The sequence below is a fragment of the Podarcis erhardii genome (genome assembly GCF_964252035.2).
Source record: "Podarcis erhardii genome assembly, chromosome: 10".
Classification (NCBI taxonomy): Eukaryota; Metazoa; Chordata; class Lepidosauria; order Squamata; family Lacertidae; genus Podarcis; species Podarcis erhardii.
Genome location: NC_138500.1, coordinates 26,873,474 through 26,889,392, shown reverse-complemented (window position 1 = coordinate 26,889,392; position 15,919 = coordinate 26,873,474). Strand labels below are relative to the sequence as shown.

Genomic DNA, 15,919 nt, shown 5'->3' with positions numbered 1-15,919 from the left:
TTGAGGCAGAGGGAAAACTAAGGATGAGCTCTCTGGGGCACCCAGTACTTACCCAACTATGGCATGTTTTAAAGGTGGACCTACAACTGAGACAATCTGCAGGCAAAATAAAAATTGCACCTTTACAATCCTTCTAGCATTTCCTGAATTTCAAAATCCCAAATATTTAAGTGGGGTGGCAAATACGACATCTCATTGTGCTTTCTCTGTCGTAGGGCAATGCTTATTTTGAAGTTAATGTTTATGTGCTCCACATCTTGCCCATTTGAGTTGGTTATGACTATACCAGGAACTTGCTCTCACATTTTATTGAAACAAGAACGTTGCTCCTTATGTAGTACAGCAATGCACAGGATACATCTTATGTTAGGAAGAGAAAAGACCGAAGACTTACATTTCTTGTAATTTTGTGTGTGTGTGCAGGTGCAGGTGCATGTGCATGTGCATGGCTTTTCAAAGATAACAGCCTACAAATCATAGGGTGCGGGAACAAGCACACAGAGTAGCATTACTAGCTGCAAAATAATATTAGCTTGAAAATCCAAAGGCATCTTCTTACATCCAAATCCAGGTTGTCTCTTGGCAATTTACCTTGTCTCTGCACTCTCATATTCAGATGAGGAAAACATATTTTAGCCTCCTTCTACCCTCTGGGACAGGTGGGTGTTAACTTGGGGCATATTCCAATGATCTTAACTCCAAAAATGGCAAGAAAGAGCCCTATGAGCTGCAAAAGGCTGAAAAATATAGCAAACTAGAGACTTGTTTCTTACATCCAAAGCTAGTGTTTTAGCTACTGCACCACATTGGCATAATTTTCCTGAGACCTAGTCCAATAACCTTATTCTTATGAAATACTAACATATGTCTTGGGTGTAAGGTCAGCATAGCTTTGCTATGCTGTTTCTCAATTGTATCCTCTAGTCCTAACTTCAGTAGAGCTTACATTCTGAGCAAAACTGTTCATAACTAAAGATATTAGAAGGCTGCTCTTTGCAAAATCCAGAGGGTTCCCCAATCTGTTTTATGACCGAAACCTCTTTCAGGGTGCTACAATGTTTGGAATAATCCTGTTCTAATTCTGCCCAACTTGATAAATTTTCTCTGTGGTCATGGCTGGCGTCACAACCTTGGTGTTTGTGGGTTCTCTCCCCCGCCCCCCGCCCCTGTTGTCTGGCTATTAATGATGATGTATGTATAAGTAAAGAAGACATCTTCATTTTCATAAGCTAAACTTGTGCCTGGAGTAGCAAGGAGTGAGTGGAGTGCACTTAATCATAACTGTGGGTCTAGAGCAGAAAACAATGACAAAGCTTTTGCTGTTAGTCACGGTGTTTTACTATAATAACTCTTAAGAAGGAGAGATAGGCAGAGCAGAGTACAGAGCAATTGAAATGCATTGTGGTCGCTGCTATGTTCTCATCTAGCAAAGAATCGTGATGTTTGCTTTGTCTTTCAAAAAAGGGATCCATTCCCTTTTCCAGGGGCGCAAAAGATTAGAGGAGCTAATTCTTCACCTCAGGAGATCTAGGTTTGAAATGCCAGCACACAGTGAGAAGTGAAATGAGTTGGTAAAGTGCCCAGTTGGAGGATTGATCATAATAGAACAGAGCTCCCAGAGGGCTTGGCACTGTGATTTCTTCTCTGGAGAGACCCAAAGGTAGATGCTGCTTCTGGAAGAACTATGTGTCAGTGACTGAGGCTGGAAGTCCATACAGTGGCGGAGCTTCATGCTCCGGCACCGGGGGGGTGGAGAGCAGGTGGGGGGCTTGTGCACATCCTGGGGGCATGGCTCCCAGTGTGGGGGGCGGCAGCCACAATGGCACCCCACCGGGATCACGCTGCTGGGGGCAGTGCGCTCCCCCACACACACTTCTCTTCCTCCACCAGTGAGTCCATACTATCTTGACAGGAAACTAGTTAGATCCCAGGGCACAGCCAGAAGGAGCATCAGGCCACCAGCTTGCTGAAGCTGAACAGGACTGGGTCTGGTCACTGCCTTGATGGGTGGTCACGTGAGAATCACATGTACATGACCTTGGGTTTCATGAGGGAAGAAAGAGATAGTTTGACTTTTCAGGAAACTACCAATGGCAGCAGTAATTGATTGTTACAAAGCCTGCTTAACACTGATCGAGCATTTGTTATGTGGCAGCACATGAGAGGGTGTTGTTGTTATAATAGTGCCCCTGGTTATGGAATACCCACACCTCTCAAGTTTGACCAATGACAATCATGCTGGGTTTTAAGTATCAACTAATACAGTATTTGGGGACGCGGGTGGCACTGTGGGTAAAACCTCAGTGCCTAAGACTTGCTGATCGTAAGGTCGGCGGTTCAAATCCCCGCAGCGGGGTGAGCTCCCGTCATTCGGTCCCAGCTCCTGCCAACCCAGCAGTTCGAAAGCACCCCTAAATGCAAGTAGATAAATAGGTACCGCTTATAGCGGGAAGGTAAACAGCGTTTCCGTCTGCGGCGCTGGTGCTGGCTCGCCAGCTGCAGCTTCGTCACGCTGTCCACGTGACCCGGAAGTGTCTTCAGACGGCGCTGGCTCCCGGCCTCTTAAGCAAGATGAGCGCGCAACCCTAGAGTCGGACACGACTGGCCCGTACGGGCAGGGGTACCTTTACCTTTAATACAGTATTAGACCTTTGGTTATTAGCATTCATTGGTGGAGATGGGAAATACCTGCCCTAAATGGATCTATGTGTCGTGTTGATGATGATGATGATGATGATAACGATAACGATAACGATGTTTTATTGATTTTACATTATGTTTGAGCTGTGTCATAAGATCCTGCTCCATTCACTTTGAGCAGAAAGACACAGTCACAAAGTGGTGTTAACCTTGTGGCATGGTTCTATCAAACAACATAAAACAGGACTGCAATGAGGTCTATGTGGTACAATTTGCCTTTATTATTTGATAGAAATGACAATAAGTGCTTTACCACTACAACTGCAGAAAAGAAGGGATAATCTCAATAGTGTCATACCAAAAAAACAACAACAACACAACCACACAGAATAACAGTCCCTTACTTAAGTAGGGGAAAGTCTTTTTAATGAAAAGTAGCCAGTGTAATTTGAGCTGAAAACAGGGCTCTTCATTCATCAGGGCATTCAAATTGTGTTTTCTAGAAGACTGTTTTTTATTTCTTATAAAGGGGTAATTTGTTCCCCACTGTTCAAACTAACAACTCTGCCTGAGAGCTGCTTGCTGAGAAGGAAACCAAATCTAAATAAAAGTCTGTAAAGGTATAGTTCCATTTCAATCATCCCTTCTGTTTCTAAAATCCAGTCACTTAGTGATGTTGCTTATATAGTCAAAATGGCACCAACCACATGCAAGAGTAGAGGTATCAGCAGACTTGGGAGATGCCAACATTTGCAGAAGTACAAATTATTTGGCGGGGAGGAAGCAGCTCAGTGTGAACTATGTACATTCAGTGGCCACAAATTCTGGCTGATTATTGAGTGAGGTTCCTCAAAACTGAGTTGAAAGGAGAATGAAATGGAGTGTCATGGAAGAGCACAGGACTGACTGACTGGATCAGTGAACAGGAACACTTCATCCTGCAACATTTTGTCACAGGTTCTACCTGTCTGTCTGTTTTGTCATCATTTTTAATGGATGGCAAAATGGGCTCAGATCGGCACTGGCAGGGGAGGGGGTGCGGTGGGTGCGGGACGCCCTGGGTGTCATCCCTGAAGGGGGTGACATCACTGCCCCGCCCCCCTGCGATGCTCACCCCACCCCCGGGTACACCGCATTTGTGCCGCTCTGGGTGCCAGAGCAGCTAGCTCCACCTCTGCAAATTGGGTGATACGGGTGTTTAAAAAACAAACAAACCTAGATACGGCTTCCAAGTGAGAGAAGAAATCCATTAGCAACCAACAAGGTTTGTGCATTATCAATTATGAGTCAGTCTGAGGACTGACCTGTGTGCCTTGAGTTTGAGAGAGTAAAATGAAAGCAGATGGGTAGTCTATAGAGAGGGAATCCAATATTGACTTTTTGCAGATAGGATTTTCACATTTTTCTTTTAATGCAGTTTGTAACTACTTGAGAAGACTCTCTAGACTGCTGAGTTATGAAATCCCTTGCTGGACATTAGACGAGGTCAGCTTGTTCTTCTCACCAGTAATATTTGGTTCCACCTGAGCCAAGTTCTAGGATTGCTAATTAGGACTTGATTCTGTCTTTATTCTTTTTTATTACATTTTCACCCGGCTAAAATGCCCAAGATGGCTAGCAACAATAAAAACTACAATAGAAAGTTGTCATTCCATATAATGCAATAAGCAATAGCCCAATAAAAGTATATTGGGCATATGTGAGAAAATAAAAGTAAAAAAGAAATGTTAGTTAAAAACACATTAAATACTGATCAAAACAGAAACTAGCAGGGAAGAACAAATCTGCTAAGTAGGACAAGCGTGTACTTAAATGAAAAGGTTTTTGCCTACAGCCAAAAGGGCACCAATGAGGGGACTTAACATGCTTCCCTTGGCAGGGAGTTCCAAAGTCTGTGTGCAGTGACTGCAAATGACCTTTTTGGGGGTTCCTACCAAACACTTCGATGGTTGGATAGTGTTCTCGAAGCTACAAACATGAGTCTGACCAAACTGCGGGAGGCAGTGGAAGACAGGAGTGCCTGGCGTGTTCTGGTCCATGGGGTCACGAAGAGTCGGACACGACTAAACAAAAACAACCAAACACTTCAGAAGCTGACAGAACAGAGAGCCAAGGCCTCCTTGAAGATCTTAATGCTCAGGCAAGTTTACACGGTGGGCAGCCCTTCAGGTAGCCTTCTCCAAAGTCATCTGGGGCTTTATAGATAATAACCAGTGCATGGAATTTTGCTTGGAGCTGGGCATGCAGCAAGTGCAGCTGTAACTGTTTTAACCCTGGAGCCACTTGCTCCCATAGCCTGGCTGTAGCATTCTGAACCAGTTGCACTTCCCAAACATTCTTCAAATACAGTGCCAGTTGAACTCCTATTCTCTGATTTGCCATTCTACCAGCCAGGAACACCTCTGTCTTAGGTGGATTAAGTCCCAATTAGCCCAGCCTCAACTAGTCCAGAAATTGTATCAGGACATCAGCAGTTTTCTTTGTGACAGTGAGACAAAATTGGATGTTGTCTGAATACTGATGACACCAAAGACCTGGACAGCCTCCACCAGCAGTTCCATGTAGATGCTAAACAGCACACACAGTGGATGGAACAGAACCACCCTTTGGGACACAATAGGCTAATGGCCACCCCAGCTCCGTCTTCTGAAACAACTCCTCCAAGAAGGACTGGAACCACTTCAACAGTTCCATTGCAGCAGCCAGTCCAGAGTGATCTCATGGTTGATGGTATCAGAAGCCACTAAGAGGTCCTGAAGTGTGAGCAAGGTGCACTTCCCTTGTCCAGTCCCCAACAAAGTGTCAGTTTGCATTTTTTGGTGCAAGATGTATTGGTCTAAAGTGTAGAGATCTTTCCTATTCTGATTAATTCAAGAGGCTTCTGGAAGCTTCTCTGGGTGATACAAGCTGGAAATTTCTAGCTAACAAAGAAGCTTCTATTCAGCCTAGAAACAGGCAGAAGGTTCCTAATGTTTTGGTTATTCTTTCAGAGAAGCAGAACAGCTGGTTGAAACTGGTTCTGTTATCTCTTTCTGTCAAGGAGCCTAAGTTTCACTTTCTGTCTCTCTTTCCTTCTGGTGTGGTGTTCTGTATATAGTATGCTTGACAACCATATGTCAGGAGTGCTCTGATGGTGTTTTCTGCTTGGCAGGGGGTTGGACTCGATGGCCCTTGTGGTCTCTCCCAACTCTATGATTCTATGATTCTATGATTCTATGCTTAGCGTTAAGGTTTCAGTCCTATTGTAAGTTAAGTCTGCTGCAACTGGATCTCTTATGAACTGTGCCAATCCTGAAGATTTGTGACCGATAAGCTCATTTGTCTTCAATAAACTCTGTTGGAGAAAGCTAATTTGCCTCTGGTTTATTTTGGGGGAATCCTACAACGTGTTTTAAGTTTTGACTCTGCTAACTACACGTTGGAGTCTGCTCTGGGTCAATATGAGCAGAATTCATGACACAAAGGTCATCAACTACTAAGGCAACCAAATCATTGTCCGGCCAATAACCTAGTATGGGGAATGGTTTTCAACCCAAGGACCACATTCCTTTATGGAAAATTGTCTGTGGGGCTGCATGCCAGTCATAGTACTGCACTGCTTTTATTTTGTTTATTTATTTTTTAAAATGTTTTTATATTGCTGTGCACTGCCTTTGTATTTTGTGAGGGAGCAATATATAAAAATTTAAATATAAAGCAAATAGGTGAGACCAGAGGCAAAAGTGGGAAGATGAAAGGGTGTACACCTTACCTTTGCCCAGTAGTCCACAAACAGAGAGAGAATGGGATGAAAGTTACAGGCATGGAATCTTTTTCAGAGGGGCTGAAGCCTGCCAGATTTCAGACAAATATGCAAGGGGTTTTGGTAGAGAGTCTTTAAGGGTAGTGTATGTGTGTTCCCGAAAAGGATGCCCTAACATGCAGAGCAGCAAGAAGTAATCCCTAGGTAAGCTTCCTGCCTTGTAAAATTACAGAAGGATAAGTGAAGGCTCTACACACTGTAGGTTTTAATGAGTTTTGATGAATGAAAAACAGTTTGAGTCTTCTTTGTTTTCTGCACAATTGACAGTCGCACAGTGAAGACGCACAGCACAAAACACAGAGATAGAGACAGACAGCTACTATATTATGTTCACAGACAATCAGTCAAATGCAGACTTACAAATAACACTGAAATGAAATTAAATGCTGCTAGAGAAGGGAAATGATTTACCTAGTAATAATAACATGCAAGGCAGACAAACAAGTGAGTTTGATCTTACAAAAAAAGGGGGGGCTACAAGAGATGGGATTGGTATGGAAAGGAATAAACGGTTAGGTCACAAAAGCAAAATACAACTAGTGATAACTCCACAAAGTTGTTAGATGTTGCTTCTTTTCAGAGAGTCAGCTTGCAAAGAACAGTGAGAAACAATGAACAGTTTATGATGTCACTTCAATGTTGCTCCCAAAGGAGCTACAATAGGAGAACCCTAGTCAAGTCCTTCTCCATTTAAAGCTGGAAGTGACAAAAGTATACCCCCTTCCTCTCCTCCTCTGTGCCTGGTGATAAATATCTTAGCTTTTCTGTGGGACGTTCAAAATAATTTTACTTTTTGGCTTACCAAATTGTAATTGAAAACCGTGCACTGAAGCTGGTCTGAAGCTTTGGGATCAGCCCACTTTACCTTGGAGGTGATCCAGATGCATCCAGAGTGTGTGGGCTTCATCAAAAGGTGATATACACCCTTGATATTGACCATTCCATTGTGATAGTAAACCTGCCTGCATGAGCTTTTCTCATATAGCTTTAAGAAATAATACATGGTGGGCTCAGTTACAGTCGTCAAAATACATTTTGAATGTGTTATAAACATCTAACACCAGATGGCACCAGAGAGCAAAAAATAGTTTCTAATGTTTTTTACATAGGCTTTTCCCCCCTTTTGTTGTAACAAATTAACTTCTGACTTATTTATAGCACTTTTGACCTATTTCTAGATCCACCCAGTGTTTTCACTAACTAATTATATTGTATATTTTAAACAGGCTGTTTATATTCATATGGTGACATTGTTGTTGTTATTTACGTGCCCTTAACCCTAAGATCCCAGGGCAGATTGCAACATTAAAACACAATATTAAAAATAGTTTAAAGCAATTTATAATCACAGAAATAAGCAAAATGGTTCGTGGTGGTTGAACTAATCTATGCATCTAGAGGTAATTACAATCTTACAGGTCTTATGTTCTTCCAGAACTGTTTTTTCCTTTTTCAAAAAGCAAAAGAAAGCAAAATAATCTTGTTTAAAATCAACATGGATTAGACCAAGAATTTGTCGTCAAACACACACACTCTATTCTACATTCTTCCTTTGAAAAGCTCAAAAAGAAAATAGCTTACAAACAGTTCCTTAGTGATAACCTATCTAGGCATCTTATATTGCCAAACCTTCTTTACCCTGAGCAGTTCAACTATGTTTTGTGCCTTCCGTCCAAATACAAATCACAGTTGGTAGCATGAACACATTTATTTGACCTTGAAGTTCAAAAGTGTTCCATAGTTTAGAACAATGTTAAAACAAACTTCTCATTCAGCATATCCTGTTGGCAAACATGAAAAGAAAGAAACAAGTTCAATTAAAGATAAAATATTAATCCCACACTTATTAAGAGTCTGGGATGCTTATAGAAATAAATTAAGTCCAGGCGTTTCACCACTGTTGCCAATTATTTACCATGCTGAGTTTAAGACAGCAAAATCAATGGGAGGCTTCTTTTAGAGAACAACATAACCTAACATAACTGTGTGACGTTATAATAAGCAGCCATATGATTCCTCTCTCTGAAATAAAATAGAAAGCTGTGAGGAAACCTTCTAAATGTCAATATTTTCAAGTTAAATCCTTTGTAATAAACGTTTAAATGGCGAAGGGGGGATTAAGGCATTAGCCAGTGGCAGTTTTCAGGGACCAATAAGGGGTGACTATCTAGCATTGATAAATTACTTCAAGGGTTGGAAGATACAAAGCGCAAAGTAAAAATAATGTGGGGGTAGGATTTGGAAGGAAGCTGTTTTTTTGCATGTTTTAAAAAGTGTTACTCACCCGGTTTTCTTTTTCTCATTCCCCCACCACCACAAAGCCCCTGCTTTTGTGTAACATCTTGCCTGATGAAAAATTGTAGAGAAATTGAAAACTTACCATAATCCTGTGGCATTTCAGTTCGTCTTCATAAAGGCACTGCTGCCTTTGCTGTTTTTTCATCTTACCATATTTGCCTTGGGGGATATTTTCTAATGAAAATCATTGATACCATAGGCCAGCCAGACATAAGTCTAAGGTTTTTTCATAGAATCATAGAATCATAGAATCATAGAATCATAGAATCATAGAGTTGGAAGAGACCACAAGGGCCATCGAGTCCAACCCCCTGCCAAGCAGGAAACACCATCAGAGCACTCCTGACATATGGTTGTCAAGCCTCTGTTTAAAGACCTCCAAAGAAGGAGACTCCACCACACACCTTGGCAGCAAATTCCACTGTCAAACAGCTCTTACTGTCAGGAAGTTCTTCCTAATGTTTAGGTGGAATCTTTTTTCTTGTAGTTTGGAACCATTGCTCCGTGTCCGCTTCTCTGGAGCAGCAGAAAACAACCTTTCTCCCTTCTCTTTTTTGTTTGTCTCATTGCTGTTCTGCTCTTCTTTCATGGAGCTCATGACAGTGGATATGAACTTCGAAGCTGGCCCCTACTATTAGGCAAAGTGAGACAACCGCCTCAGGCAACAGTTTGCTGTGGGAAGGCAGTAGGACAACAGTGGCAGCTGCCAGGTTGTTCCTCCTAAATCCCTTAGTCATTCTGCTCTCTTGGAAGACAGGTGCCTCCAGTACAGTGGAGGATGCCACCCCATCAGCATAGTTTATGTAGGATTCAGTTGCCAGTCTGATTTGCTTTTGTACATATAGAATGCGACAGGCACCATATTTGCCTCAGAAAATGATATGCCTTGGACCTTCCCCCATGAGTGTATCCTACTTTATCCATACAAAAACCCTGTGAGGTAGTTTGGACTAAGACATAATAATGCCTCCAAGGCAAAATGAGACAGTTAATACTGACTTTTTTTTCACATACATATGGGAGAATTACATATATGTGTCTAGATACAGATATGAATGATCCTACTAGGGAAATGTTTGAGAGATGATGAAAGAACACTTTTAGATGCTATTGGACTGAGAGATTTTACAGGTTTGGTTAAAATCAAAGTATTAACTTTTAGTCTGGTTGGAGGGCATATGTGTAAAACTTACTTCTATTTTATGGATTCATTCAAAGAGTTTATATATCTCACCTTTTGAACCTTTTCCAGGGCAGCTTGCATTTCATTCTGTTGAATATGTGTCATATATGTGTCATATAAACATAAGTAAATAAAACTTGAAACAAAAAGTGTCTCATGATAGAACTGGTTAGGCATTCAATACCCAATTGGCTACCTTCACCCCCAGATACCAACTCATGCACTGATTGCACTCCTGGTTGATCAGGATTCATGTCCCTGAGGAGGGAGCCCTACGTACATACAGCCTATATGGGACTGGAATGGAAATTCTGCAAAGTTTGGTTCTGATGTTGATTCACTAGAACATGATTTTGGCATTGAGGAAATATCTGTGGGCAAGGTGCCAGGACACCCAACCTCAGCAGCAGCTATAAGATGTAGGAGAGACCAGCAAAAGAGTGGCAAAGGTTGTGAGTGTGATATGAGGAATAATGGGGACCAAGGTAAGGGGACCTTTGTTATCTATGGATTCAGAAGGAGGTTGTGGAGCTAGAAAAGCAGGCTTACTGGGCAGGGGAGTAAATATAATGAAAGCTTTGTGTTCTGTGATGATTAAGCCCTTCCTAAGCCAAGGTCTCAGGCACGTGGGTGGCGCTGAGGGTTAAACCACAGAGCCTAGGACTTGCCGATCAGAAGGTCGAATCCCTGCGACGGGGTGAGCTCCCATTGCTCGGTCCCTCCTCCTGCCAACCTAGCAGTTTGAAAGCATGTCAAAGTGCAAGTAGATAAATAGGTATCACTCCAGCGGGAAAGTAAATGGCATTTCTGTGCACTGCTCTGGTTCACCAGAAGCGGCTTAGTCTTTTGCATTAGTGTCTAAGGGACAGGACTAGCTGGGTGCATTCAGAGAAGCCTCTGAACAGGGCTGATTTGGTTCCTAAACAGGAGGATTGGCTTGTGTAGGGTACAATGCCATGCAACCTGTTTTCATTCTATGTGCATTATGTCCCTCTGGCATTTGTGTGCTTGCCTGTCTTTCCTAAGAGTTTGTCCTTGTTTTTTTGTTTTCCAGGCCAGCAGGTTCTTGGTTTAGTGGAGAACCAGAGTGACTGGTACCTTGGGAACCTCTGGAAGAACCACCGTCCCTGGCCAGCACTTGGGAGAGGTTACAACACAGGTAGGCCAAATTGCAACATGGAACTAACTGAATAACTCTGATTAGTGAAATGAAATGAAATGAAATGAGGGAAGGGCTATGAATCCCTGCCATCAGGGGCATGTTGGACCATGTTGAGAGAACAGGATGCCTCCTTCCCACAGCTCCTGGCAATGCCTCTTATCAGGTGATTTAGAGGGAGAGACCCTCTGCCCTCAAGTTAACATTGACTTTTAACATTGACTCTTCCAATTTATGAGCAGTGTCTGAAAAACAGGAGAATGTATCCCACCTGAAGACCATCATAGCCAGACAGATGTAAGCTAGAAAGTATTTGACAGAGAGGGCTGCCCAAATCCTCTCTTGCATTTCTACCTAAACCTGTACTTAATGGCATTATAACTTGTCCAAACTATATGCTAGTTCATTTCACAGCACTTTGGTTGGGGTTTTTCCCTCCTCCTGCACTCAGTTACTGGAGAGGGGGATTCACTTGGTGAAATATAAGTATCTGCATTCCTAGATTTGAAAGTTCCAGCTGAAATTTAAAAATTATGAATACTCAAAAACTACCATTTATATTTTCTCTGTCATTTCCTTCCCCATCTCAATATCACTTTAAAAAAATCACTCACTTTCAATTTTAACAGCTGTTCCCCTCTTGATTGTTTGCCACATGTTTCTACATCCAAATTGACATTCATATTTTTAATATTTTACTTCTGGTCTACATTAATTTGTTCAGATTGTTTCCATGCCCCTTCATAATTTGCAACATGAAATGAGGGTGCCCTTTAGTTTTATACTTTAGTTGTTAGTCTTAACCTTAGTTGTTAGTCGATACTGCAAGGATATCTAGAAAAGTGTTCTGTGAGCTCTCTCTCAACTCTGGAGCCAACCATTCCTTAGAGCTTGGTTATGTTCAGAACCACTGTAAGGTTGCTCTTCTTGTTTGGACTTCGATAGTCTGGGCTAAGCTAGTAAAGCAATGATGTGTGGGAGAGCATCTTGTTAACAGGACTGCTCATGTTTCTGTTTACACATGTACCTGAATACCTATGTTACACACGAGTTCAAGGAAGCAAAACCTTTGAGGATCTTTAATCTGAAGATGAATTCATGCCACGGTGGTTATGGCACCATGTGCCATTACCAATTTATAAATGTCAATTACATTTACTAGAGGGGATTAGCAAAGAATAACACATGTCAAGATGAATTCAGGCAAAATATTTATTTACACAAAATTGTGGGCAGTGAGTAAAAGGGCTTTGTGGCTTGAAGCTCCAATTCAGTCATTTAAAATAACAAGATGGTTAGTTGTTACACAAGCTACCCAAACCCACATTTGTCTGGGCCAGTAGCTTAAAACTGTTTCTATGAGAGCAGTAGGAAAAGATGGAGTTGTAATATATAGAGCAGGATGGCTACAAGGGAATGCTCAAATGCAGGTGGCTGGGGTTTGGATAACGCAAAGACAGAAAGATATAAAGATATAAAGATTTGGAAACTAAGAAAGGTAAAGATTAGAGGAAAAGATGAACACCAAGGAAGGGAGAGTAAGGAGCTATTGTTTCCTGAGTTTCAACGTGACCTGCTTATTTGATATTGTTGCAGCATATGGATTCCTTACAGCAGTTCAGTTGACTAGGCGCCCTGTCCTTCCAGTACAGAGACTCAGCATATCAGCTTCCTGCTTCCTGAACAGACACCACAGGCTCAGGCAAAAAGGGGGGCCTCAAGTCAAAGTATGGCTATCACCCTGGGTTCCTGGGAAGTCACCCTGGGTTCCTGAGAAGTCTCCTAATGTAATTAAACAAAAAACAAAAAACCAGAAGCAATTTCCATGAAGGGATATTACTAGCTTTTGTTTCCTACTTTTTTTTTTAATAGAGGTGTAGTGGTTGGAGTGTTGGACTAGGACCTGGGAGACCAGGGTTCAAATCCTCTTTTGGACATGAAGCTCACTGGGTGATCTTGGGCCAATTCACTGCCTCTCAGCCCCAACCTACCTCACAGGTTTGTTGTAGGGATTAACTGAGGAAGGGGAGAACCTTGTACACCACTTTGCGATACTTGGAGGAAAAGATGAGATGATGATGATGACACAAGAGTCCTAGTGAACCTGAAGAAAGTAGCAAACATATCTGAGAGGTGAGGAGGCAGGGGGACAGTATCTACCTAAGTGAAAGGCAGGTGTGCTCCCGTAACCATCCACGGGACAAAGCAGGCTTGGAGAAGGAATGTAGAGCAGCTCTCTGGAGTATCCAGATGGCTGGATAGTTTGGGGATGTGTGGAAAGCACAGTTATAGGAGAGAAGCTTCCTGATGGACATTAGCTCTAACACAAAGGATGATTACCTTAATGATAGTACTGGAAAGAGGGTTCATTAAATGTTAATTAATTCAAATACTAAGTCATTACCAGACGTATCAATATAATTTCACTACTGCAGAATGGCATGGTCATTACCAAGCCAATCAGAATTCACATCCAGATGACTGAGGTGTTCCCCATGGGGAAAGTCAGTGGTACTTTCCCAGGAAGGGTAAATTTAGACTAAGCATGATTACCAGTGGAATATGCTTGCTGGAGGAAGTCTGTAGGGCCAAACAAGGACATATGTTTACATTAGATAATTAATTAACTAAACTTTTTTTTCTGTTCATGGCTTCTGAAGTTACTGTTCAATCCCATGCCCATGCAAGTCAGTCCACTTAAGCCAAGGTTTGCTTCCTCTGTTACTTTGCAATAGCACCACGCTCATTGCACAGAGCAAAGAGAAAGTAGCACCTACTTCTTGAGCATATTAAACTGATCTTCTCAATCACAGTGATCTTCCTAATAGCAGGCTAGAGTGCTGGTCTTAATATAGGGAGAGCCAGATTCAAATCCATGATCTGGAGTGGTTGTGGAAGACTTGTAGACCTAGAACATGCTTAACCAACCTGGCCGCCTCCAGATGTTTTAGACATCACCCCCAGCCAACATTGCTAACTGCCGGGGTGATGGAAATGGTGGCCTAGAACATCTGGAGGGCACCTGGTCAGGGAAGCCTAATCTAGAAGTTGCCAGCAACAGGTGGGGACAGAAAAGTCTGACACAAGGGGCAAATTTGCTGAACATCATTTACTTTCTGATTGCATCATGTTACGAAAAGGATTGTATAGGCAGCATTGAGTGATGGGTGGTGTGCTACATTTCGACAAGGTAATTGAACGAGAACGACTTTGCTTTCTCCAGTTCTGTAGCTGGTATTCTGAACAATGGTAAAATATATAAAAATAAGATTATGACAGGGTGATGGACTCATGTCCCTTCATTGCTGGGCCCATTTACATAGCTGGTCAACAGTATTTTCCCCATGGCAGAGGAACTGGCATGCACCATTGCACATAGGGTAAAGTGTAGCCATAGAGGCCCCATTTGTGGAATATCTCATTTAAGGAAAAGAAGAAGATTCAAGCAAATTGGACCTTTGTGTCTAAGTACTTTTGTGTGCAGCATCTTCACTGCATGTTAGAATAGTTGATGTGCACTTTGAATAGTGGTTCTTCTGTGTTTGCAAATTTACATACCCATGCATTATCATTCTTATAGGTCTTAGTCTACTCATACTTCTACTTTTTCAGTTGTATCTGACAGATCTATTAAACCTCGCCCTTTTTCAGCTTGTATGATTAGGAGAATCTAAAAAGTGGGTGGAGAGGTGAATGGAAAGCCGGTGAAAGGAAAGAAGATTGGATAGGAGGTTGCCGTAAATGGAACAACATTTTTCAAAAATGTGGAACAAGAGGTCATTGAGTGAGACACTCAACCTCTTGAAGACAGCGAAGGATGGATTATTGACAGAGTCAGCATACCCTGCCATAAAGAAATCCAGTAAAAATTGAAATGTATTATTTGACTCAATGCTCCCAGAGGAGAACAAAGACATAAATCTCTTGAGGAAGGTAAAGAAGTAGTGAAGGAAACTCAAGTCTTATCAGATACCAGCTCAGTAAATTACAGCAGCTGTCAAATAACACAACTGGTGGCGGGACGGGGGGGCAGAAATCTCTAGAAAATGGCAGAGGGAAGATGAAAGCCACAGGCAAATCAATCATGGTGCCATAATGGAGAAGCAAATGGACCAAGCTCTGGAACTATTTAGACTAGAATGGAAAAGTAAGCTTTAAAGAAACTGTCAAGCCTAATGGTTACTGAAGAAATAGAGAAGGAAGGAAGGAAGGAAGGAAGGAAGGAAGGAAGGAAGGAAGGACTATTTGCCTCTTCAATAAAGCATGAGTGAAGTTAGATCAGCACAATTAAATGAATTTAACAGTTTACAAAACTTCCCCAAGGAAAACTGTCCCTGCTTTTGCTCTATAATATTAGTCCCAGGGCAGGCTACACATTCATGGATTCACTGCCAGCCATTGTTTTTCTCTCTCTCTAGTTAGATGGTGTTCTGGTGGGTTTGAAGGCTTGCATGCTATTTCGTGGCACAGGTATTGCCTTAATAATGGATTTGGGGATTTAAATTGATGAAATATGTAATTTAGATACAATTGTGTAGGCTAGAACTTACCCAATGCAGACTCATGGACTCGCCACCTGCCAAGTTTTTTTCTCCACCCCATTCTCTCCTGCCATGTTTAATGTCTAGCATGACAGAGAGTTCTGGAGAGCTCGAAAGCTAGATTCTTGTCTGGAATTAAAATTTCACAGGATGGCACACATCATTAGCTGTCTTTTATCTTAAAAAAACAAACCAGGTTGAAGTCAAAATCCACTGACAGCCGCTCTTTACTTGTAGTATTTGAGCCAATATTCCACTAAGACACAGTATGCTGCTTCATCAAAAGGCAGTTTGAT

The 15,919-nt window shown here is 42.0% G+C and overlaps 1 protein-coding gene across 1 annotated transcript in view; it reads left to right on the top strand.

Moving 5' to 3' along the window:
- The window catches only part of LARGE1 (LARGE xylosyl- and glucuronyltransferase 1), a 328,203-nt gene that overhangs the window by 234,857 nt on the left and 77,427 nt on the right, over positions 1–15,919 (top strand). The window contains exon 7 of the mRNA XM_081879465.1: positions 10,978–11,082. Within this exon, the coding sequence (XP_081735591.1) occupies positions 10,978–11,082 (105 nt within the window). The remainder of the gene's footprint in view (positions 1–10,977; positions 11,083–15,919) is intronic.